The sequence below is a fragment of the Muntiacus reevesi genome, chromosome 16 (assembly GCF_963930625.1).
Source record: "Muntiacus reevesi chromosome 16, mMunRee1.1, whole genome shotgun sequence".
In the NCBI taxonomy this organism is placed as follows: domain Eukaryota; kingdom Metazoa; phylum Chordata; class Mammalia; order Artiodactyla; family Cervidae; genus Muntiacus; species Muntiacus reevesi.
This window is the reverse complement of record NC_089264.1, coordinates 13,218,017-13,242,400: the sequence shown is the minus strand read 5'-3', so window position 1 is coordinate 13,242,400 and position 24,384 is coordinate 13,218,017. Positions and strand designations below refer to the sequence as shown.

The following is a 24,384-nucleotide window of genomic DNA, read 5'->3' as shown; positions in this document are numbered from 1 at the left end:
AGGCCAAGGACTCAGTTCCACAAAACTGCTGCCCTCCTCTTCCCCTCATTCCAACTCCACCCCACCCCCACACACTTCAGAGGTCAATTGCAAGTCCAGGTTGTAACTTGTGCTTCTATTAATATCAGCCAGCTATATAGTGAAAGTTCCCTTGATCACCATCTTTGGGTTCCATTATTTTGCTAGAACTGCTCACGGAACTCAGGGAAGCATTTACTTAACTATTTTATTACAAAAGATAGTACAAAGGATATGGGTAAACAGTCTGATGAAGAGGTACCCAGGGCAAGGTGTGTGGGACAGGATGCAGAGCTTCCATGCCCACTCTTAGCTGCCCCTCTCCCCCCATTTCCACCTGTTCACCAACTCAGAAGTTCTCCACATCCCTGTCCTTTGTTTCCGCAGAGGCTTCAGTATGTAGGCAAGGCTGATTAAACTCTTGAGCTTTGGTGATATACTCAACCTCAGTCCTGCTGCCCTCCCAGGAAATCAGGGGGTGTGATCGAAAGTTCCAATCCTCTAATCGCAAGGCTGGTTCTTCTGGGAATAGGACCCATCCTTAAGTTACAAAGGTGCTACCAAAAAGTTGCCTCATTAACATAACAAAAGACATCTTTATCCTTCTCACCACTTGGGAAGCTTCAAGGTTTTAGGAGCTCTGTGCCAGGAAAGGGGCAAACGCTATATATATATATATATATATATATATATATATATATATATATATATATATAATTCTTTTTATAAATCATAACACCACAGATAGAAAGAAAAAGAATTATAAACTAAATGTATCCCCTACACTGAGAGTGACATATTCTTACCCATTTATAGAAACGGACACAAAAGCAGATACACTACCTGTGCTCCCACGGCTCTGACAACCAACACACACCAGGGAAGCACTCAACAGAGGGACACCTTCAGACCTTCGGAGAGACACGGAAAGGAGGCAAAAGGCACGCAGTAGACATAGAATGTGTATTACTTGCAAAGGGTGGACAGGCCGCCAGCAGCATACGCAGGCACACGGGCAGTGCCAGGCAAAGCCAGAGGGGTCTCGCTGGAGTGTGGAACTCGGTGTCTGCGGGTGTTTCCCTCTCTCTCTCACACACACACCAACACACGCCGTCCTCTCTCTCTCCCTCACAAACGCACACATCCTGCCTCTCTCAGCCTCGCTCACGCGGTCCCTGTCTAGCAGGCTCTCACACGCAGTCTCTCCTATGCACACACCATCTCTCACACACAGTCTCTCACGGTGGTTGCACTGCACTCACACACAAAATTTCTCTCGCATAGTCTCTCACACGGTCTCTCGCGCACAGCTCCTCTCTCGTACACAATGTCACACACACATAGAGTCTTTTAACGTATACAGTCTCACACACGCTCCCCCTCCAGTCACCCTCACACGCGCGCGCGCCCTTGGCCCCGCCCCTCCGTGGCCCCGCCCCCCGGGCAGGCTCCGCCCCGGCGGCTGAGGGCGGGGCGAGCCCGTGACTCGAGGGGCCGAGCCTGGCTGGTACTTGTGGCGCCCCGGCCGGCGGGGCGCGCTCTGGAGGCGCCTGTCAGTGGCGAGCGCGGACGACCCTACGGCGGCCCTCGGGCATTCGGTCGCTGCCTCCGGCTTGGCGGCCGTCCAGGGCGGCAGAAGTTGGCGGTGGGATGTGCTCGGCCGGGCAGCTGCTAGGCGGCGGCGGCGGCGGCGGAGGCAGCGGCGGGGAGCGCGACGAAGACCGAGACGCGCTGGCCGAGCGAGCGGCGGCGGGGACCGAGCAGGAGTCCGGGGCGAGCCCGCGGCGGCGCGGGCGGCGGCCGCCGGAGGAGCGGGAGCAGGTGAGGCGGGCGGGGCAGCGCGGTCCGGCCGGTTTCCCGAGCCCCACGCGGTGGCGGAGGGAAGTGGCCCGGCGGGAGGGCGGCGCCGGGGCTGCGGTCGGCTTGGGGAGCTGGGCTCCGCGGCGTTCGGGGAAGCCGAACAGTTGACCCCGAGAGCAGTTGACGGCGCGCTCGGGGCGGGCCGCAGGGTCGCGTGCCTGGCCGGGTGCGCGCCGCCCTTTCCCACCCGTCTGGCGGAGAGGATTCTCAGGCCAGAGCCCAGGGAAGTGCCCTCCATAACGGTCACTTATCTGAAAGCCTTACATGTAAACACTCTTCCTCTTGGAATCGGTTCCCCGGGGCTGTGTTTTGGGGGCCAGCGACTCCCCTCCCGCCTTCCATCTTGGCATTTCTGAACACACCTAGCGCCTCTGTACGGTGTAGGTGTATTTCTGTAGCCATGCAGTCAGTGTCTGAAGGCATGTGTAGGAGCGACTGTTACAATGGATGTCTTGACGGGGACTCTCCCAGAGCAAGTTTTTCACAGGAACAGAAAGGAGATCTAAACTTCATTGAAAAACTGAAAAAGCCGGAAAATTGCTTTCACTTGTTACCAAAGGGGGAAAAAGCATGAGTCCAGTCATAATAAAGGAAAGAGAAGTTGGGCAGTTTTTGATACTCTGAATTTGCTTTCACTAAATAAAATATGGTGATAATAGGCATTATAGCATTTATCTTCACAATTAGGCAAGACGTTTAATGAAGGAAATTGAATTATCCCACATAGTGGGATGCATTTTCACCATCAAATACGGTAGACCTTCAAAAATACCTGAGATTAGTTTACCCTCAGAATCCCATTGAAGCGCATAATCCCATTAAAATTATCGTTTGCCTTTATTACAGGGTATACTGTTGAGATCAATTGATACCTGTCTCCTCTCATTATCCTTCAGCATCTTTTTGTCACATTTCACAAATTCCAACGTCACTAAGTGCATTAATAGATAAAGTATAATTTCTCTGCCTTGTGTTTAGGAAACAGAAATAACCGTGTGGCAGGCACAAAATATGCCTTAGCATTAGGTTTGCTCACCATGTGGAAGTGTAGTTTTTCATTCTTTTGACGATATAGGAGATGGTATCTGAAGCATATAATTGGTAGCTTTGAGATTTTCCTGACTAGTTTCCTAACGGTTTTCCCCCATTAACTGCACCATGACTCAGTAGCTAAAGGGCTGTTTCTTTTCACTCTAGTTGTTCAACTGGCAAAGTGAAGAAAACAGCAACAGAAACTCCCTGGGGCGGGGAAAATATATTTTAACTGAAGGTCCCAAAGTGATTTTCAAGTGGTTGTAAGGGAGTATGTAAAATACTTCATCTAAGCTTTTGTGGATTTTTCAGCAGCAGCAGCTCTGGTCTTAAGAGAATTGCTTATGGTACACAAAAAGGGATGAAACAAAAAAAGAATGAAACATATACCCTAGGAAACAGATATACTTTGCATACCTGCCTCTATCATTGTATGTCATGGAAATTTATTTCCCTATACTCCTGTGAAAATGTTATCATTTTATTTTTGTCACATAATTTATTTATGTACTCTAAGCCCACATACACAATACTTGAAAATTACACCTGAGATATACGTTCCCTCCTAATAATATATATACACCAAAGAACTTCTCATAAGTAAGTCAAAAATAAACGAGAAATTGATACAACCCAACCCATTGGGGTAAGAAACAAGCTTTTGTGATAAATCACTTCTTGGTAATGAAAGGTGTTAGTCTCAGTCGTGTCCAGCTCTTTGCAACCCCATGGACTGTATCCTGCCAGGCTCCTCTGTCCATGGAATTCTCCAGGCAAGAATACTAGAGTGGGTTGCCATTCCCTTCTCCAGAGGATCTTGCCAACCTAAGGATGGAAGTCTCCTGGACTCCTACATTGCAGGTGGACTCCTACATTTTTGCCATCTGAGCTATCAGGGAAGCAATAAATGTAACTTTTTTTCAAGTGCTGAAAATGAAATTTAATATGTATGTATATGCACTGTCTTGTAATGACAGTAGAGACATAAAGATATTTGAGGAAGAGGTAGATGAAATTAACAACTGTAAAGCATAACCTACGGAGTTGTTTTAATGTACTTTTCTTTAGGCAGATAGTGTGTGTGTGTTTGCTGCTTTAAGGACAACATGTAGACTCCAAATTACAAATGGAGTACTTTTGAAAACTTGGTTTGTAAACTTGTTGTTCATATTTAGAATTTGGAGTGAACTTTTCCATAGAAACAATGATATAAACAGAAACAAAACCAAAACTAATTAGATGGAAATGAGACAGAGGCCATCTCCTTACTGTCCTTTCTGCTTGACGAACTCAGTATTCCAGAATCTGAGTAGCCTCATGGACTTTAAGAGAGAATGGGTAGCAGCCGCCGCAGTAGTAGCTGAGCCTGCCTTATATCTGGACCAGGGTTATGGGTGGTGTCTTCTTGAGTGCAGTAGCTCCAGAAGGTGCCTGACTTTTGCTCCTCCAGCTCTTTCAAAGATTTCTGTCAGCTCGTAATTTTCTGTATTAAACCACTTTCTATTTCTAGTTCCTTCACAGTTTGCCCTTACCTGATAATTTGATGAAGCACGTTTCTTCCTTCGGCTCTTTCCCAGGCTAAAGTCTCCTCCACATACATCTTTCAGTTCACTGATTTTTCTTTACATTGTTGACTCACAAGCTCTTGCCCTTCCTTCAACCTGGAGGGCTCTTACATCAGCTTTGATTACACAAAATGTATCTTTGGCTCATTGTTATTATGATACCAGATAAAAATGGTATTTATTTCCTGTAGTACCAAAATACTTGTATTTATATAGGTGTTTTCTCAGTAGCTGAGATCTTGTCAGCATTTTTTTTTTTACAATTTATCCTTAAATCCTACTCCATCTGAGAGAAAAACTAAGGTTCCTCTGTCCTTCTGACCTGAATCTTTCCAGGTAGGATGACTGACAAGGCAGCCTGTGTCCTGGGAAAGGAGGACTTGAAAGACTGGATCAGGTTCCCCAGATGAAGGAACTGTGTCAAGGAATTTGGCCTCAGAGAGAAAAGCCAGGAGACAGGCAAAATGCCCAAGGAACTGAAGGGACAGGACACAGCTATCCCCAGTGTGTGTTGGTAACTGTGGGCATGAGAGATGATCAAAATAAGTTCTGACTCTGAATGCCAGGTCCCTTAGAGTCTCTGCTCTGCTGTATACCTAGAAAGTTAAAGTCTCCAGTCCTTTTATTACATTTATGTATGTAATGTGAGTGGCATCCACTTAGACATGTCATTCACAACCTGAATAACCTAAGATGTCCCTGCCATCTTAGAGCATAGGAAGGTACCGCTATTCTTGGATTGACTTTAGAATCATTATTTTTAGCTTTAAGGTCTTTATGATTATGTGTTATGTACTTTGGAAAGTGTAGAAATATAGAACAATCTAAAGAAGAAAAGAAGAGCATTTGAAATCTCACTGAGTAATATTGTGCTTGCTGTAAAATATGAAAATTTGGTGTTACTGCATTCATATATCTGTGTGTGTGTGTATACAGATACACACACATTTTTTAACAGGTTTTAATGTAATATTTGAATGTAGTATCTTGTTTTATCTGCTTATGTATATTGTGCCATTTTCCAATTTTATCAAAAATTTTTTGCAAAAATTATTTTTAGGGCTACTTGTCATTCCCCTAATACTACATATTTAATTTGCTTCAAACTCTCTTTTATAGATAACACTGTAATAAAAACCTTTGCTTATTAAGCTCAATCTTGTTGTCACAGTTCCTCACAGTTCTACCTTAGAATAAATTTCTAGAAGTGGAAGTCCTAGGTCAGTAAGTCAAACGCTTTGAAGTCTCTTGAAACATCCTAAAGAATTACATTCAGGAAAGCCTGCACCAGTGTACACTTCTGACATTAGTATGTAAGAGTGTCAGTTAGAAGCCATCCATGTCAGCAATGATTTAATTTATAGATTAATCTTTGCCAGTTTAGTAGGCAAAAATTATCTTATTGTCATAAGATATTGCTAGAGAGGTTTACTAAACCATTCATATATTTATTGAGCATCTGCATTTTTTTTCTATTTTAAAAATGTTATTTATTTATTTTTGGCTGCGCTGGGTGTTCCTAGCTGCACACCAGCTTCAGTAGTTGTGGCCCACAGGCTTAGTTGCCCTGCAGCAGGTGGACTCTTTCCATACCAGGGATTGAGTTTGTAGCCCCCTGTATCGGCAGGCAGACTCTTAACCTCTGGACCACCAGGGAAGCCTTGTATTTCTTTTTAATCATGCTCTTTGACCATTTTTTTCTTTTGGCATTATTGTAAGATATTAATGCCATATCTCACATGGCTTATAATTATTTTCCCTGCTTGCTATTTACTTCATAATTTTATGATGTTTTTGATTTAGAAATGCTTTAAATTTTTATTAGCCAAAGGAATACTTTTGGTAATTTCATACACACATTTTACACCCTCACACATGCACACACACACATATATATTTATATATATTTCTTTAGAACATTTTATCTAATCCTAGTTAATTAAAATATCCACCAATGTTTCCTTTATGTGTGTGTTTATAGTTTTATTTTTATTTTTTTACTCTCTATATTTAATCTCTTTACAATGACTTCATGTATTGTGTGAGGTATGGAGCTAATCGTTTTTTCCCCCTAATCACTGAATAATCCACTTTCTCTTTGGGTTCACAATCCTTTATAGTAGTTACAAATACTGAAATAAGCTTTTACATTTTTCTGCTGGCATTCTGAAAGGGATTTCATTTTCCACATCACATTTTTGCTGCTGGTTTTTAGCTATTGGTTTTTATATATTTAGTTTTAAACTAGCTACCTTTTTGAATTCTTTTATTAATTCACTCTTTAAGAGGGTGTTCGGAGGATGCAGCATGTTTCATATTATTTATTTATTTGGCTGCTCTGGATCTTAGCTGTGGTGTGTGGGATCTTCTGTCTTCATTGCGGCATGTGGGTTCTTCAGTTGCAGCAGGTCAGCTCTTAACTTGCAGCGTATGGCATCTGACCAAGAATTAAACCTGGGTCCCATGCGTTGGGAGTGTGGAGACTTGGCCACGGATCATCAGAGAAGTCCCTATTAATTCTAACACTAATATATACTAATATCTCTTAGACTTCTAGGTATATAATCATCCACTCTATAGATAAGGTTGATTTTGCTTTCTTGCAGATGGTAACACTTTATTTCTGCTTCTTGCCTTTTGCAGTCCTGGAACTTTCAGATAAGTGTTGGCTTTATAGGTATTTAAATAAATAAATGAAGGAACATGCATAATAGCATTTATCAAAGAATGTTCCACAAGATCATCTGTTTAAAAAACAGTGGCAGCAGCAGAAAGCCTTATACCTGCTCTTTGATCTGTCATTAAAGATATGATTAGCAGTACATATTCTAGATCCAGAATACCTAGGTTTGAATCCTCACTCTGCTACGTACTAACTATAACTTTGGGCAAGTTAATTAACCTCTTTGGCCCTCAGTTTCTTCATCTGTCTAAAGGGGAAAATAGTTGTGTCAACCTCACAGAATTGTTATATGTTACATACATACATGTATATATGTAATACATGTAGAATGTTAGAATGAAAGTGAAAGTGAAGTCGCTCAGTCGTGTCCGACTCTTTGTGACCCCGTGGACTGTAGCCCACCAGGCTCCTGTCCATGGGATTCTCCAGGCAAGAATACTGGAGTGGGTTGCCATTTCCTTCTCCAGGGGATCTTCCCAACCCAGGGGTCGAACCCAGATCTCCAGCATATAATAAGCATGTAAGGGTTAGCTTTTGGACCTAATTTTCAACTAGAACCCTAACTAAAAAGAAATCTGAGAAATGTTATTTGTAAGTTTTGCACACTCCGCTGTTAGAAAGCCACCCTAGGAAGAAGGAGGAATAGAACAGTGCTCCTCAGCTTTAATGTGCAGACAAAGCATCTCTTGTTAAATACAGGTTACGATTTCATTGTTCTGGGATGAGGCCTAAGACTTTGCATCTCTCCCAAGCTCTTAAAGTGAGGCTGATGCTATGCCCATGGACCACACTTTGCGTCGCAGGGAGTAATAAGCATGCCAACCCACCATACTTTCCCTTCAATATAGTATCAGTAATAGAAATGTATGGTAGTTATTTTACTTTTTAGTATTTCCCTAGATGGGTATATTTGAACTCTAGGTAAACTGTAAGAAGCCAACAAGCCTTGGTTTCCCAGGCCGAGTGATTCACTCTCAGTCTTACAACCGTCTCCTCCTAGAGCACACCAGAACCCAGGTCTCCAAACTCCAGAGCCGGTTTTGTTTTTGTTTTCAGGAATAAGAGCCTTCACCCATGATGGAAGAACAGTCTGATAAATCTGCTGCCCCCCTTTAGATTGTGTAGTACAAAAATGGATATCTGTTTGTACCCACTTCCTTTCACATCTTTTAAAAGCAGTCTGCAAACAATACTGTAGCAAGTTCCTTGAGTTTAGATGAACTTGGCCCTGAATGTAATCTAATTTCTTTCCATTGGGCATCTAGTCACTAGAGTAACTCCCAGAATAATTTTGTATATGGTAGATATCTTTTGTTCATTTTTGTCATTATTCAAGAATGGAACCTCTAAATCAATGGCTCATAGGGCAGTTAGACTCACAAGGGACACTTGGCAATGTCTAGAGACATGTTTGAATGTTAAGACTGAGGAGGTATAGTACCATTGGCATCTAATAAGAAGAGTCCGGGGATCCTGCTGAACAGCCTATAATGCACAGAACAGTCGCCTACAGCAAAGCATTGTCTGACCCAAAATGTCGCTAGTGCTCAATTGAGAAACTCTGCTCAAAATGAATTAGGGTTACAGTGGTTTGAGTTGTTGAGAATGCTCTACTGATGGATATTCCAGTGGATATGTAATAATTGTTTATTTTCTTGACACCTACATTCCAAACACGCAGTCTCCCAACAGATCTTTTCTTCCATCTTTTCTTCAAGCAACTCCTTATATGCAACTTTCTCCAGTTTTCTTTCCCTCTCTCTTGGAGGATGGAGGGAACACAAGGTGCCCACCAAACTAAGAAGGTATCTATAGAGACTCAAAAATGCAAGGCAGGCTGTTTCATGTAATCAGTGGATCACTGTATTATAGGGTGACTTCCTCACAGGGTGGGATTGAGGAGACAAGGATATGGGAGCATTTGCAGCTGCACTCCACACTGCCTCGGGGTCCCTGAGACAGTTTGACAGTTAACCTAGGGTATGAGGGTACACGCTTGGAAGCAGGAAGTGCCTTCCTAAGTCAATGTTTATGAATAGATAACTAGTCTTGTGGACACAGGGAATAAGTCAGTGAAGGTTTTCATCATTGTTTGGGGGCTACAGAGCATGAGGCCAACCTGGCCCTGATGATTATTAAACAATGCTGATTAGCTCCAAAGCCCTTGACAACAGAAAAATGACTTACTGCACAGTACAGTCCTGGGTGGGGTCAGCAGAGGAACCCTGTGGGCCCAAAATGGAGTCAGTTATGACAACAGCCACGTACTCTCATGTTCTTTCTCTGCCCTTGTTCGCTACTCCCCATCTCTTTTTCACCTCTCCTTACTGAGTGTCGCATTCTCCCCTTGTCTTTTATCCTTCCTTACCTCCCATCTTAGCCACTTTCTCTTCATCTCCATACACGTTCTCCACCACACTGCCTCCTCTGTTCTATAGACGCTGACGTTACAGAGCAATGGAAAAAGTATTGGAGTGTGACTGCTCTAAGTTTGAGTCTTGGCTTTACTGCTTTATTGGTCTTGTCATCCTAATAACTCAATCCCTCAGAGACTCAGTTTCCTCATGTGAGTGGTATAATTCTGTCTACTTAAAGTTCTTATGAGGGTTCAGGAACATTTTGTGTTATGAAAGACCAACCATATAGTAGGCCCTCAATGAATATTAGCTACCTGTTTTACCCTCATCTTCTCTCTCATCTTTTTTCTTTGGTTCCCTTCTTTTACTTCTTATCTAACCACATCATAGAACTATATTTTTAGTCTCTGTGATTTTCAGATGTATAGAATAAGTGTTATTTATTGAATAAAGTATTAAGATTTCCTAATCTGAAAATCAGATAAGTATTTCATATTTCTTTTTTTAAAAAGCAGATAATGTTGCTTTTTGTATAGATCTCTAGTATGATTTTTTTTTTTTCTTGTTGTGTATCACTGATCCTTGATGGGAAAAATACCCACCCTCCTGTGTTCATGGTTTTCTCAATTTACTGATCAGGAGAGGTGGCAAAGCAAGGCTAAAGGGAAAAACCAAAAGTAGTACTATGATATTAACCTTGCACTGAGACCTAAGTAGACTATATCTTTTTTTCATATTTCCTTTAAGCCTTAGCCACACTATCTTTAATTTCTGTGATCTCTGAAGTCATAGTCTTATCTTGCAGTAACAGCCACATATCTTCAAAAAACTTTGAGTCTCTACTAGTCATGTTTCGCTTCCTTAAGAGTGTGGTATGTTCATGTGTCTGTGTGTGTTTAGGGGAATTAACAAGATAATCAAAGGGTAGTTTCATTTGGACAGAGAAACTGAATTTCTAATTAAGTTAATGCAAAAGATACTTTCTGTCTTCTGATCTAATTTTTCCCGGATCCAGGGGGATTTTTGTTTTTTGTTTTTCCATTTAACGTCATTGGCAGCTATGCCTTGTCTTGGCTTAGGAAGAGGAAATGGTTGGCTTTGTTTGTTGCTGCTGTTTTCTTATGGCAAGAACTAGAGCTTATCTGATCAAAGGGAAAGCATGGTCCAAATGTTTTGAACTTTATGGAAGACAAAGGATAAAATTATTATTAATACTTTATATCTAAACATAGTGTTAAGCAAATTAAGTTTCCATTTGTGGTTTTTACTATATTCATTTGATATAATTTTTTCGAACGTTGGTGAGATTTTTTTTTTAACTCCCTCTTCCAATTAATCCAAAAACTTTGATTTTTGTCTTTTATCCTCGTCATCAAAATTTTACTGGGATGTGTGCATACCACCTACAGAGGCAGGGAATTTAAGATTGATTTCCCATGGTTGGCAAATTTCATCAGTTTGATTGAATTAATTATTCCAACTTATTCCATGGTTTTCAGAGGTAGTAAAATCTAACAGAAGCTGTTGTCATGCCACAAATTGAGAATTGAGAAAAAATTCATTTGTAAGGAAAAATGTTTGATTTTGGCTTCTTTAAATAAGCAAACTATTCCATCTGTGGTAGTAGCCAGCATACTTCCCTATATGTACAAGGTACTCAGTAATGTCACCAGAAACTTCATTTCTTTAAAGAAAAAAAATAGATTTTAGGGAAAGTACAAAAGGTAGAAATTTTTAACCTGCAGCTTGAATCAGTCATACTCTTCACTTCATGGCCTGTTATTATCTATCATTAGTTCATGCACAGCATTAACTTTAATTTATTTATTTTTTATTTAATTTAATTAATTTATTTATTCATTGCAGAACTGTTCTCTTCCACTGCAGTAGGCAACTCTTTTAATATACTTGGCAGATATGGCTGAAATTCTGTGTATATTTTTTAATACTTGGTGGTTTCATTTGTCTAAGTTTTTAACTATGATTTTAAATACTGAATTCTGTTGGTTAAAATGACAATGAAAGCAAATTTTAGTATTTCTCCATTTATAATAATTTCAAAAACTAATTCAAGAACTAGCTGATATTTTCAATGATTTGTATCCATCCTCCCAAATGGATACAAAAAAAATTTTTTTTCTCCTTTATTGGTTATATGTAGTTTAGTGTAAGATAAGTGTAAATAAATGTTAAAACTTTGCATTTAATTTAAAAGTGACAAATTATAAATGTAATAATAAACAAGTTATAAATTATATATGCTGCAGCTAGGTGACACTTTATATATTTAGTAAAATTTTATATTTAACATACTGTTTTTGTATATTTGTAGGAAATAAAACCTGCAGCGACATTTAGTATCCAGTAAGGAAGAAAACATGTCCAGCCTCACTGGAAATAAATGCAGATTAAAACTATTAGGAATAATATTTCACCTATCAAGTTGATAATGATTTTAAAAATAAATAATGTGGATTTAAAGAAACAGTTTATGAAATAACAATACACTGAAGTTAGAAGTAAAATTGGTTTGGTCTTTCTGGAAGGAAATCTGGTATGAAACCTCACGAGTTTGATCTACTGCTGTTGCCTCCCACTTTAAAGGTGTAAACACTGCAGAACAGGTAGGCTAAGTAATATATTGAAAGGATCACAGCTAGTACATTGCAGAGCTGAGATTCAAACCCATGCTAAATAACTATCAAGCTAGTGTTGGTTCATGAAATTAATTTAGTGAATTGTGAACAGGATAGAATAGGACAGACGTCATCAGAATGCTTCACATGTAGTATGAATGTCATTTTGTGGAACTTTAGTTTATATGTATTGTGGCAAGAAATAAAATATATTCCTTATTGTGGATCACAGTCAAAATCACTGCACTAGCCCAGACAGCTCAGTTCTGTCTCAAAGCCTCTGCCTGGGTTTTTTTCCCCAGATATTCCTTTGGCAAATCTTCATATCATTGGCTTAACTATAACCTCTCTGAGATCCCAGCTCTGCCTAATGTATAGAGAGAACCTCCAGTCCAACCCATCTTCCTCTCTGCTGTTACTCTGTTTTATTTTACTCATAGCTCTCACACTACTTGAGATTATTTTATTTGTTTGTCAATATATTTATTCTCTGCAGCTTCCCCACCCTCCCCTTCACAGGTTCACACAGGAAACATCTCCATGAGAGCAGAAATTGCATATGACAAATGCTTCAGACAATTATTTTGGCATCTGTGAGGTAGTATAGAGTCTATAAAATTTTCTGTCTAAAATGACACTGCTGGTATAAATGCAGTTGATGTTTTTCTTGAAGCAGTGTGGCTTCCCAGGGGAAACTTTCATAACAAAAATTAGTTTCGAAGAGAGAGAGAACTTTTTGTATAACAGGAACATACTCTATTGTCAGAATCAACAGAAAGGAAATGCATAGCTGTGCATTGAGCTAAGTTCAGTTCAGTCATTCAGTCGTGTCCAACTCTTTGCAACCGCATGGATTGCAGCATGCCAGGCCTCCCTGTCCGTCACCAACTCCCAGAGTTTACTCAACCTCATGTCCGTTGAGTCGGTGATGCCATCCAACCATCTCATCCTCTGTCATCTCCTTCTCCCACTTTCAGTCTTTCCCAGCATCAGGGTCTTTTCCAGAGAGTCAGTTCTTCACATCAGGCGGCAAAGTATTGGAGTTTCAGCTTCAGCATCAGTCCTTCCAATGAATATTCAGGACTGATTTCCTTTAGGATGGACTGATTGGATCTCCTTGCTGTCCAAGGCACTCTTCTCCAACACCATAGTTCAAAAGCATCAGTTCTTCAGCACTTTGAGCTAAAGATCCCTGTAAAACATTTGTAACTTAGGCAAAGATTGTGTTCCTTGATGTGCTGTATTTAAAAACCACAGTATCAAGAAGGTGAAAGGTTAACAAACAGGATCTTGGAATACTAACTAGCATTAATTTATGTAAGTGGTCAGAACTTGCTATTTTGTTTTTAATTTTTCTTGAACTAAACAGAGGAAAGACAGTAAATGAAATGTATAACTAACATAGGTTAAAATTCAGATCAGCCATTTCAATAATAGCAAAGGATAATTTTAAAAAAGAGGTAAAATTATAATGCACATTAAATATAAAATAAACACATGTTAAGGAGTTTATTTAGCTCATTAGTAGTGAGGGAACCAGACAAATGTGAGAACTGCTTCAATGGAGAAATCAGTCAGAAATGTATATGGAGAAAAGGTATGTTGAAATGAATTTACAAATGGCTGAGAGACTGACCTTTTCCATAGGTGGGGTGGGAAGACAGTTGAACCTCTAATGGAACAGAATTTGTCTATTAATAAGACTTATTTACATTGCTGTTGGTTATTTATAATTTACCAACTTCTAAAATATCTTGAAAGTCATAAAGGCTAAACATTCTTTTAAACGATGCACAGTTTTCCATGGAGATACCCGTGAGTTTTTTTACTTATTCTTAATTTTCTTATAGTATAAAAAAAGTCATTTCTAAAATGTGCTACACAGAGTAGATTAATTTGTGTATTGTGAGGGCACTTGAACTTTTCCTTTACAATGTCTCATGTTCTTGTGCTGCTGTAAAAGATTAATTCTAGTCTTCCATGGTAGTACTGTATAATATACATTGAAAGTACATGTGGAAATGCATGATTTATATGCATGTGAAAAGCAAGGATTGATTTCTAGTTGAAGTTCTTTCTGCTGAGTTATATAACTGAAATTAACCTGACACTACGATAACTACTGGGGCTTTCCTAGTAGCTCAGCTGGTAAAGAATCTGCCTGCAATGCGGAAGACCTGGGTTCGATCCCTGGGTTGGGAAGATCCCCTGGAAGAGGACATGGCAACGCACTCCAGTATGCTTGCCTGGAGAATCCCCAAGGACAGAGGAGCCTGGCGGGCTCACAGAGTTGGACACAACTGAGTGACTAAGCACAGCACAGCACAAGATAACTACCAAGAGCAAATTTTGATAAGAACAAGACGACTGCTCCGAGGATTCCATATTCATGTCTAGTTTTTATTCAGCACACAGATCTCAATTGCTTGCTCCTATCATTCTAGCATACTTTCTGCATGTGTTGAATGGTTATTGGTTTCACAGGTGATTATGTCTTCTCAAGAGTTTCATGGCAGTGTAGATGTTCATTTAGTTTAAGCTTTTAAATTTAAAGGAGGTCAAGAATGAAGTGATTTCTTCATAGAGAATTAGCCAGTTAATTATAACCATTTCTGGTATCCATAAAAATACTCAGTGGAAAACACATGAAAATAATACATGAAGAATAAATTAAAAGAAGACACTAAACTTCCTTTTGATTATTCAGTATGTGGTTTATTTAACAGGAGCATCATGAAGATGGCATAGTGATTCTGCCATTTCCGGAGGACAGTGTTTCCCCTTTGGGATTTAAGCGATTAAGTATTTGGAAGTCAGTCTTTGAGCACTCTGTATGAGGCTACTAATTTAAGACTTCAGTTGCTCCAACAACCTCACCATATACTAAAGACATTTTCATTACTCATTTGTATCATATGGAACATCAATTGCTTTAGCAACTGGTAATAGTCATTGTATTATAGGCAGTTTTCTGTATTATTTGTTTGTATTTCTTATTTGTATTTATTAAATATTATTTATTATTTGTTCCTTATTTTCTTGGTAGCTTTTAATTCATTCATTTAAAACATTTAATGAGCTCCTATTCTTTCCTGGGTAGTGCTGTAGACATCCAGAATACAAAGAAACAAACAGAAATAGGCCCAAATTAAAGAGGGACACAAAGACAGTGGATCAATGAACAAGTACATCAGTGAGTTATAATGCTATGGGAAAAAAAATAAATGGAAGGTTGGAAGGCGGGTAGAGAGTATGCATATGGGATAGGGCTGTTATTTTAAATAAAATGATCACAGAAGGGCTCACTGAGGTAATGTTTGAGCAGACACTTCCAGGAAGTAAGAATTACTTGGCTGTACCACGCTTGCTTTGAATCCCTGGAGGATAGAACCAAATTTGAGGATCAGTGTTGATAATCATGGTTACATCATTCCCCAGTCTAGACTCTCAGTTGTTTTTTATCCATCCCCCCTTCCAGGTTTCTATATTTTATTACTGTTTTATTCATTTGTTCCTACTATAAGGAAATTCAACTCCCTTGTAAAAAGATGAGAGGAAAAAGTAAATTAATTATGAACTTAAGTAAATTAATTAAAGACTATATATTTTTAAAAGTACATTTCTTAAGTATTATATAATCACACCTTATAATGCATTTGTTTAAATATTTTGCTTTCTTCTTAATACCTGATTCCTTTGTACTAAGGTCTTTAGAGATTTGTAGTACAGTTTATTGAGAAGAGCTCAGAATTTATGATCAGAAAATTCCTGTTTTCCAAAACTCAAATTCTGGCTAGTTGTCTACTTCTGAAAAAGTCACTTGACCTCTAGAGTCTAATAATACCCACCTTATGGTGTTTTTGCGAGGTGCAGATACTCGAAATATGTGTATTTAATAAGTTTATTGAACAAATGGCTAATAAGGAATAAAATGGGGATAGAATTTTATTTTTAAATGGGAGAGAATCAGAACTACAATTTTTTTCTGAAGACATTAAAAATATTTCACTAATAATTTTCTCCTAGCAAGGGTATGATTTAAAAGGAAAGAGTCTTCAGCATATGAACTATATAAGAATTAATAAAATCCTTAGAGTACATGAAACCGCCATCAAGAAAAACTATAGGGTAAGAAGAGAAGACAGACTACCCATAAGTTCCTGAGAAGATCCAACACAGACTCAAAGGGGAATGAGCTGGCAAAAGTAGACCAAAAAGGACAAAGGTGATGAAGACATCTAGAATAACTAGCAGTCTTCTTGCTTGTACTTCTGGGTTGTGCAATTTACTGACGTAGTGGACCTGTGGAGGAAAACCAATATTAAGGCAGACTATGAGTTTGGGACAGGGGATGCTGAGTTTCAGGTCCTCAGTGAAGAAGAACTAAAGAGCCTCTTGATGAGGGAGTGACAAAACTGGCTTGAAGCTCAACATTAAAATAACTAAGATTATGGCATTCATTTCCATCACTTCATGGCAAAGAGAAGGAAGAAAAAGTGGAAGCAGTGACAGATTTTATTTTCTTGGTCTCCAAAAAGTCCCTGCAGACAGTGACTGCAGCCATGAAATTAAAAGATGCTTACTCCTTCTAAGGACAGCTGTGATAAACCTAGACAGTGTATTAAAAAGCAGAGACATCATTTTGCTGACAAAGGTCTGTGTAGTCAAAGCTGTGGTTTTTCCAGTGGTCATGTACAGATGTGGGAGTTGGACCATAAAACCTGAGCACAAAAGAATTGATGATTTCAAATTTTGGTGCTAGAGAAGACTCTTGAGAGTTTCTTGGACTGCAGGGGGATCAAACCAGTCCATCCTAAAGGATTCAACCCTGAACATTCATTGGAAAGACTGATACTGAAGCTGAAACTCCAGTTCTTTGGCCACCTGATGTGAGAACTGACTCACTGGAAAAGACCCTGATGCTGGGAAAGAACTTGAAGGCAAAAAGAGGAGGAAATGGCAGAAGATGAGACGGTTAGATGGTATCATTGATTCAATGGACTTGACTTTGAGCAAACTCCGGGAGAGGAGCCTGGCGTGCTAAAGTCCATGAGGTCACAGAGAGTCAGACACAGCTTAGCGACTGAACAACAAGATCAGTTCAGTTCAGTCCCTCAGTCATGTTCAACTCTTTGCAACTGCAGCACGCCAGACTTCCCTGTCCATCACCCACTCATGGAGCCTGCTCAAACTCATGTCTGTTGAGTCAGTGATGGCATCCAACTATCTCACCCTCTGTCATCTCTTTATCCTCCTGCCTTCAATCTTTCGCAGCATCAGGGTCTTTTCCAATGAGTCAGTTCTTCACATCAGGTGGTCAAAGTATTGGAGCTTCAGCATCAGTCCTTCCAATGAATATACAGGACTGACTCCTTTAGGATTGACTGGCTTGATCTCCTTGCAGTCCAAGGGACTCTCAAGAGTCTTCTCCAACACCACAGTTCAAAAGCATAAATTCTTCAGCACTCAGCTTTCTTTATAGTCCAACACTCACATTCATACATGACTACTGGAAAAACCATAGTTTGGAGTAGAGGGACTTTTGTTAGCAAAGTAATGTCTCTGCTTTTTAATATGCTGTCTAGGTTGGTCATACATAGCTTTTCTTCCAAGGAGCAAGCGTCTTTTAATTTCATGGATGCAGTCACCATCTCCAATGATTTTGGAGCCCATGAGAAGAATCTGTCACTGTTTCCATTGTTTCCCTATCTATTTGCCCTGAGGTGATGGGACCAGATGCCATGATCTTAGTTTTTTGAATGCTGAGTTTTAAGCCAGCTTTTTCACTCTTCTCTTTCATTTTCTTTAAGAGGCTGTTTAGTTCTTCTTCGCTTTTTGCCATAAGGGTGTCATCTGCATATCTGAGGTTGTTGATGTTTCTCCCAGCAGTCTTGATTCCAGCTTATGCTTCATCCAGTTCAGCATTTCACATGATATACTCTGCATATAAGTTAAATAACAATATAACAAGGGTAACAATATACAGCCTTGACATATTCCTTTTCCAATTTGGAACCAATCTGTTGTCCCACGTCCGGTTCTAACTGTTGCTTCTTGACATGTATACAGATTTCTCAGGAGAGAGATAAGGTGGTGTGGTATTCCCATCTCTTTAAGAATTTTCCACAGTTTGTGTGATCCACACAAAGGCTTTGGCGTAGTCAATAAAGCAGAAGTAAATGTTTTTCTAGAACTCGCTTGCTTTTTCGATGATCCAGCAGATGTTGGCAATTTGATCTCTGGTTCCTCTGCCTTTTCTAAATCCAGCATGAACATCTGGAAATTCACGGTTCACATAATGTTGAAGCCTGGCTTGGAGAATTTTAAGCATTACTCACTAGCATGTGAGATGAGTGCAATTGTGCCGTTGTTTGAACATTCTTTGGCATTGCCTTTCTTTGGGATTGGAATGAAAACTGACCCTTTCCAGTCCTATGGCCACTGCTGAGTTTTCCAAATTTGCTGGCATATTGAGTATAGCACTTTCATAGCATCATCTTTTAGGATTTGAAGTAGTTCAACTGGAATTCTATCACCTCCACTAGCTTTGTTCATAGTGATACTTCCTGAGACTCACTTGACTTCGCATTCCAGAATGTCTGGCTGTAGGTGAGTGATCACACCATTGTGGTTATCTAGGTCATTAAGTTCTTTTTGTATAGTTCTTCTATGTATTCTTGCCACCTCTTCTTAATACCTTCTGCTTCAGATATCTACATAGAAATGTTGAATATGCAATTGAGCGTACAAGTCTAGAAATTTGAAAAGTTGCCTTAACTGAGAAAAATAAGAAAACTATGAATCTTTTATAAAAAGTACAATTCATTTTAATTGTTAGGGGCAGCTGCAGCTGTGTTTGAATATGGTGATTTGAGGACATATCTTTCCTTGTATATTAAGCATCTTAATAGCAAGGAGGGTAGACTATATGCTTTCTGTACCTCGCAGCACTTACCTTGCTCGTGGTAGGCATCCAGTTATTATTTATTGAATTGAACTGAATTGACTAAAGGATTTATTTTGCAAGCCAGATTATTGTGCAAGTCAAGGACTGTGAATTATGAGAGTTGGAGTTTAGTAATCAAAGATTAGTGGTACTAATCTTTGTACTCAGGGAAGACGTGACACACACCAAGAACAAGAGTGTGGTTTCCTGAAAGAAAGCAGCTGTTGGTCTGGCAAATCTTTCAGATCTGTGCAGGCTTGCCACAAGTAGGGCACAGCACATCTTGCATAAAACACAGGTACAAAATAGGCCGAGAGAAGATTGTAACTTTAGAACACGGCTACAGGCTTTATAACAGTAGGCAGAAAACCTGTCATTTTCATTATATTACTATTTACCCAAGACTAAAATAAGTAATACCCTTCATTATAAAATAAGGTCGCTTATGTAGATATATATATTTTTTGTAAACCCACATACTTTTATTTACAAGAATAAATTCCTACAAATTCTTTAGTGTCATAAATAAGGAGAAGCAGTTGAATTTTTCACTACTTAGTCCAAATGGTTGATTGATAACACAATAGACATTTATTTCATAAGAAACTGCACAGAAGTGGTTATTTCAGAATGCAAGGAAAAAATATCAGCCGAGTCACTGAATCATACAAAAGTGTAGTATATAAAACAAGAAGCTGTTATTATACAGAACACAATAAACCACTCACAAACATTGTTATGTGAGTGGCATTTTCATAGCTTTTTAAAAAACTGTCCCATTTATAAGTACTCTTAGATTTTCTGTGAGACAGAAATCCCATTATAGATCTTAGTAAGAAATTAATGATAAAACGCTAACCGTAGAGGAAAGAGGGAACTTAATTCTAACAAGGACGGTCCATATTTTTGCCTAGTTTTAGTGTACATAGTAGCCATATTTATTTTTAACTCTTTAAATATAATATGGAAAAGATACATAATAGCATAAGCAAGTAGAATTTTCAAACTTTCATAAAGCTATATATTTCCTTAAGCCTAGGATCAAACTTAAAACTCTTATGATAAAATTTAATTTTAAAAGGGGGCATTCCAAAGTCATAAATATTGACGATTCTTTCAATAGGAATGGTCAAGCAACTGGGACAACACAGTGGACCCAGTGGTTTTGAGAATCAGTCCTCACCTACTTAGTGCTTCAGATTCTGACAAGTGTCTTTTATTTTATAATGTCTTTGCCTTTCTTGATTTTGTCTTGGAAGGAAGTGTGATTTGCCTGATGCACAAATGTTCCAGTTTCAATCAGGATCTCCATATTGCTTCTTTTGCTTTAGGAATTAAAGTATGTTACAGTATAATCCATTTTTGTATTTAAATTTATGGATGCAAACATTTGGCATTATGAATCTTGTTTAACCTTAAAAATAAATAGCAACACCTCTAAGAAAGAATGATAGAGTAGGAAAGATTTGGAACAATAAATATTTGGAATTAGATGGATAGTTACCAAGAGGTGACGCCTTCCACTTGTGTAGGAGTACCAAGATGCTGAGGCAACATGATTTTGTAAGGAGGCATCTGAGCACAGTTTTTACCAACACCACCACCACATAGCAGCTTAAAAGAAGCAGGGAGACTGGAGGTTGCTGGAAATCCGAGAGTGCAGGAGAACATGTAGCTTATGAATTTGTGGGTGAATGTAGACTGTGGGTTCCACAAGTAGAAAGTAAATGGCTAAATCTAGAAGTAACCCAGAAGCTTTTAAATTTTATAGCTACTTTCTTCTGTCTATTTGTTTATCACAGTATGATACTGTCTCTTGAGGTTTTGCAAATGTGAGACTCCTGCCCATTTAAAAGAAAGCTACAAGATATTTTTCAAAACAGGTCTTTCTCTTGAGAGGTCTAGAAGGATGGTGAGGTGGATTGAGAGAAACAAAATTCTGATATTTTGGAGGAGGAGACATTTCAGGCTAAGTGAAAGTGAAGGTCGCTCAGTCGTGTCTGACTCTGTGACCCCATGGACTACACAGTCCATGGAATTCTCCAGGCCAGAATACTGGCGTGGCTAGCCTTTCCCTTCTCCAGGGGATCCTCCCAACCCAGGGATCGAACCCAGGTCTCCTGAATTGCAGGCAGATTCTTTACCAGCTGAGCCACAGCTGGTGGCTTTTAGTCTTTCAGTCTAAAATCCCTCTGAAACTGACTTCCAGCTTGTTTCTGTTGTTGTTCTTGCTGCTTCATTTTGCCTCTCCTTAATTACAATCAATCAAAAATCATTTTATTTAGAAAGCCAACCTTTCTGTGATCATTGGAGTACATCCTATTGTATTAGAAACTCATTGTTCATACTGTGAGGACAAGAACATTTCAAGGGGAAAGAAAAGGTGTTTATTTTCTGTCCAAATAAAATACATGTTTCTCTCAAGTGGTGGAATTAAGAATTCGATGTTGGTTTGGTTTTTAGTTTTAAAGAAAGAAAAATTTTAGTCAAATTTTATCACAATGAAGACCAGTTGCTATATTGTACAGTGAGTCAAATGCAAATTGCTCAGAGCTACTTTTAAATGACATTATTTTTATTGAATATAAATTAACCCAGACAAGTATAACTTTGAACTGCTGTTAAAACTGATGCATTAAAACAAATAGAATGTGAGTGATTACAAGAGTGATTTTATATTTATTTATAAGAGAGCTTACAGTGTAGGGCTTTAGAAGATGGGCTTTATGGCAGACTGTCTGAACACGTGTGTTAACTCTACCAGTTATTAGGAGATCTTGACTAAGTTACATAATCTTTCTTCAGTTTCCTTTATATTTTGAAGATTGAAGTACTTAAAACACTACCCAACACATAACAGATATTCAATAAATATTAGGGCTTTAAAAATGAATAATATGTTGTGAAATTCATTAAAAACTTCATTTAAGCATTATTTATTAAGGTATATATATCAGAGCATCGCCACAGAGGGCCTGCCTTTGAGATGAAAAGGAATAAAGAGGGAAAAAATCAGTCTCTTCAGGTAACTAAATGCTGAGGTAAAGATGTTTTAACCATGGAGTCAGTTTATAGTACATTAGTGCTATAAACCACTATTCTGTTATATAATAAGACAAAAGCAGTTAAACATGCTTATATCATTTTTAAAGACATCATCTAAATATTTGAAAACATTGCAGTCACTTTTTCTTGCCAGTTCTCCTGATTTAATTTTTTTTTTTACTAAACTGACATTTTGTTATCTAAATGCCAAGCATTTTGCAACTCTTAAACACATCATATTTTGCCTTAAAAATCTAGTTATTTTTATATAAATATTAACCTTTTTACTGAATTGTTAGCTTCTTGGAGTTAAGGGTATAGTCTTATTTATCTAATACGTTTTAGGTATCAGGAAAATTTTATTGAATTGGTTCTCAAAGCAGAAGTGTTTTGAAAGTAAAATAATTTTAAATGTTTTATTGAATAGACATGATAGCTTAAGATAGTCTTATTTGTTCTTACATATATTAATATGTTTATTTCTTTGTTTACTTTTTTCTTTCTGGACTGTAAAGATTTAATTATGATATGGGGAGTTAGAAAGGAGGAGATGATTTTAATGCTCACAACGCATTCTTGATTTACTTCTGACATTTCTTCATCTCTTACAAGCTTTTCCAGAGGGTTATAAATACTGCTAACAAAGAACAAAGTATTTTACTATGGTAAAATTATTTTAAAAAACAGACTTGGGGGTACAAAATTTAATGTATTGGAAGCAAAAAGGGAAAAGCAAGACTTTTCCTCTGAGATTGGAATTTCCAGTTAACTTTCCTTAGGCTTAGTTTTTTTTTTAATGAATCAATTACCAACTAAAATATTTGCTAGACTCTGCTGAGTAAAGAAGGAAAACTGCCTCTTTAATGGTTGATATGAGAGGAAATGAGAAAGAACAAGAAAGTCATTGTTTTTATTCATTTAGGCTTTATGTATAAGTAAATATTTAAAGTTTTTTTTAAGTCCTTTTAAAAAAAAATAAAGTGTTAGTGGGACCATATGATTAAAAGGGAACTTCAAGAGTTGAACTTTTATACCCAGAATTTGACTATCACGGCATATGTGAAAAATAAACACTCTTCAAAGTGCTTAACGTCCTACAGCTAATTCCAGAAAATCTGCTGAGTACTACCCAGGATCCCCTGGCTTATCCTTACAGGAATTATCCTTCAATACACCATCAAAAGTAATTAACATCCAGAAACAACCATGGCAGGACTTCCACAAAAATGGAGTAAGGAACTCAGCAGACTTTGTCCCAGCAAAATGACAATTTAAGAGGAGAAAATTAAAAATAAAATATCTTTTAAAATCTTTGGGAATCACCCTAAGAGCATACAGCAAGTGAAAAGCATTCATTTAAAAAAACCTACCATATCTAAGTAAGAACAGTAAGTATTTGAGACATTGGAGCCACAACCTAATCTATGACCGCCCCATCACAGTGCTGTTACAGAAGCTCCATCCCCAGCATGTGTGGCCAAGAAGATGAGGTTCCCCTGTCCCCTAACTCTCAGTCTAGGGCTAGGGTAGGGCTTCTCATCCCTTCCCCTATCCCCTCGCAGTTCCGTGTTACAGGAAGTCTGTTCCAGGTCGATGTGGCCAAAGTCTGTTCCAAGTCTCCCTTCCCCCCAAGCAACCCGCACCCTGAGCCCAGCCGCTGAGAACGCTGAGGCCCAGTTCCCCTGGCCCACATCACTAGAGAGCAGAGGTCCCACACCGAGAGAAGCAAGCCGGCCGAGAGCTGCTCCCCACCGCCTGTGCCTGCTTACGGAGCAGGACTGTCACTCTAGGGGACAGAGGCTCTGCCCCCAGCTGCCATGCAGTGGGGCAGGCGTTCTGCCCAGGGGAAAGGCAGGTAATAGAAATAAAGAGGTCTTTGGATCTGCCTGAGAGGACTGACTTCGTTGGGAAGAAAGAGTGGAGAACTCCATGCCTAATGGAGTGTTGAAACACCACTAATGGTGGTGTTGAAACAGTACAGATCTTGCTGAAGCGCAATTAAAAGGAGTCTGGTAGCCCCATAATACATGAAAACAACAGAGCAGCCAGAAGTTTTACAGAAAGAACCGGGGAGAGTCAGCCATGAAGAACCTTCGTGGGCTCATAGTCGCCTGTGAGGATCAGCAAGGCGAGTGTGCATGCGTGAGGCTGCACCTACCTGGGAGCCCTGCAGCAGGATGTGGGGCAGACTTGAAAGCATTCCCTAGGCTGCACGCAGACCCACCGACATAGGGCAGAAGCC

The 24,384-nt window shown here is 39.0% G+C and overlaps 1 protein-coding gene across 1 annotated transcript in view; it reads left to right on the top strand.

The window, feature by feature from the left end:
* The first annotated feature begins 1,520 nt into the window (after positions 1–1,520).
* The window catches only part of FAM241A (family with sequence similarity 241 member A), a 39,893-nt gene continuing 17,029 nt past the window's right edge, over positions 1,521–24,384 (top strand). The window contains exon 1 of the mRNA XM_065907433.1: positions 1,521–1,839. Coding sequence (XP_065763505.1) covers positions 1,669–1,839 — 171 coding nt within the window. The 5' untranslated portion in view covers positions 1,521–1,668. The remainder of the gene's footprint in view (positions 1,840–24,384) is intronic.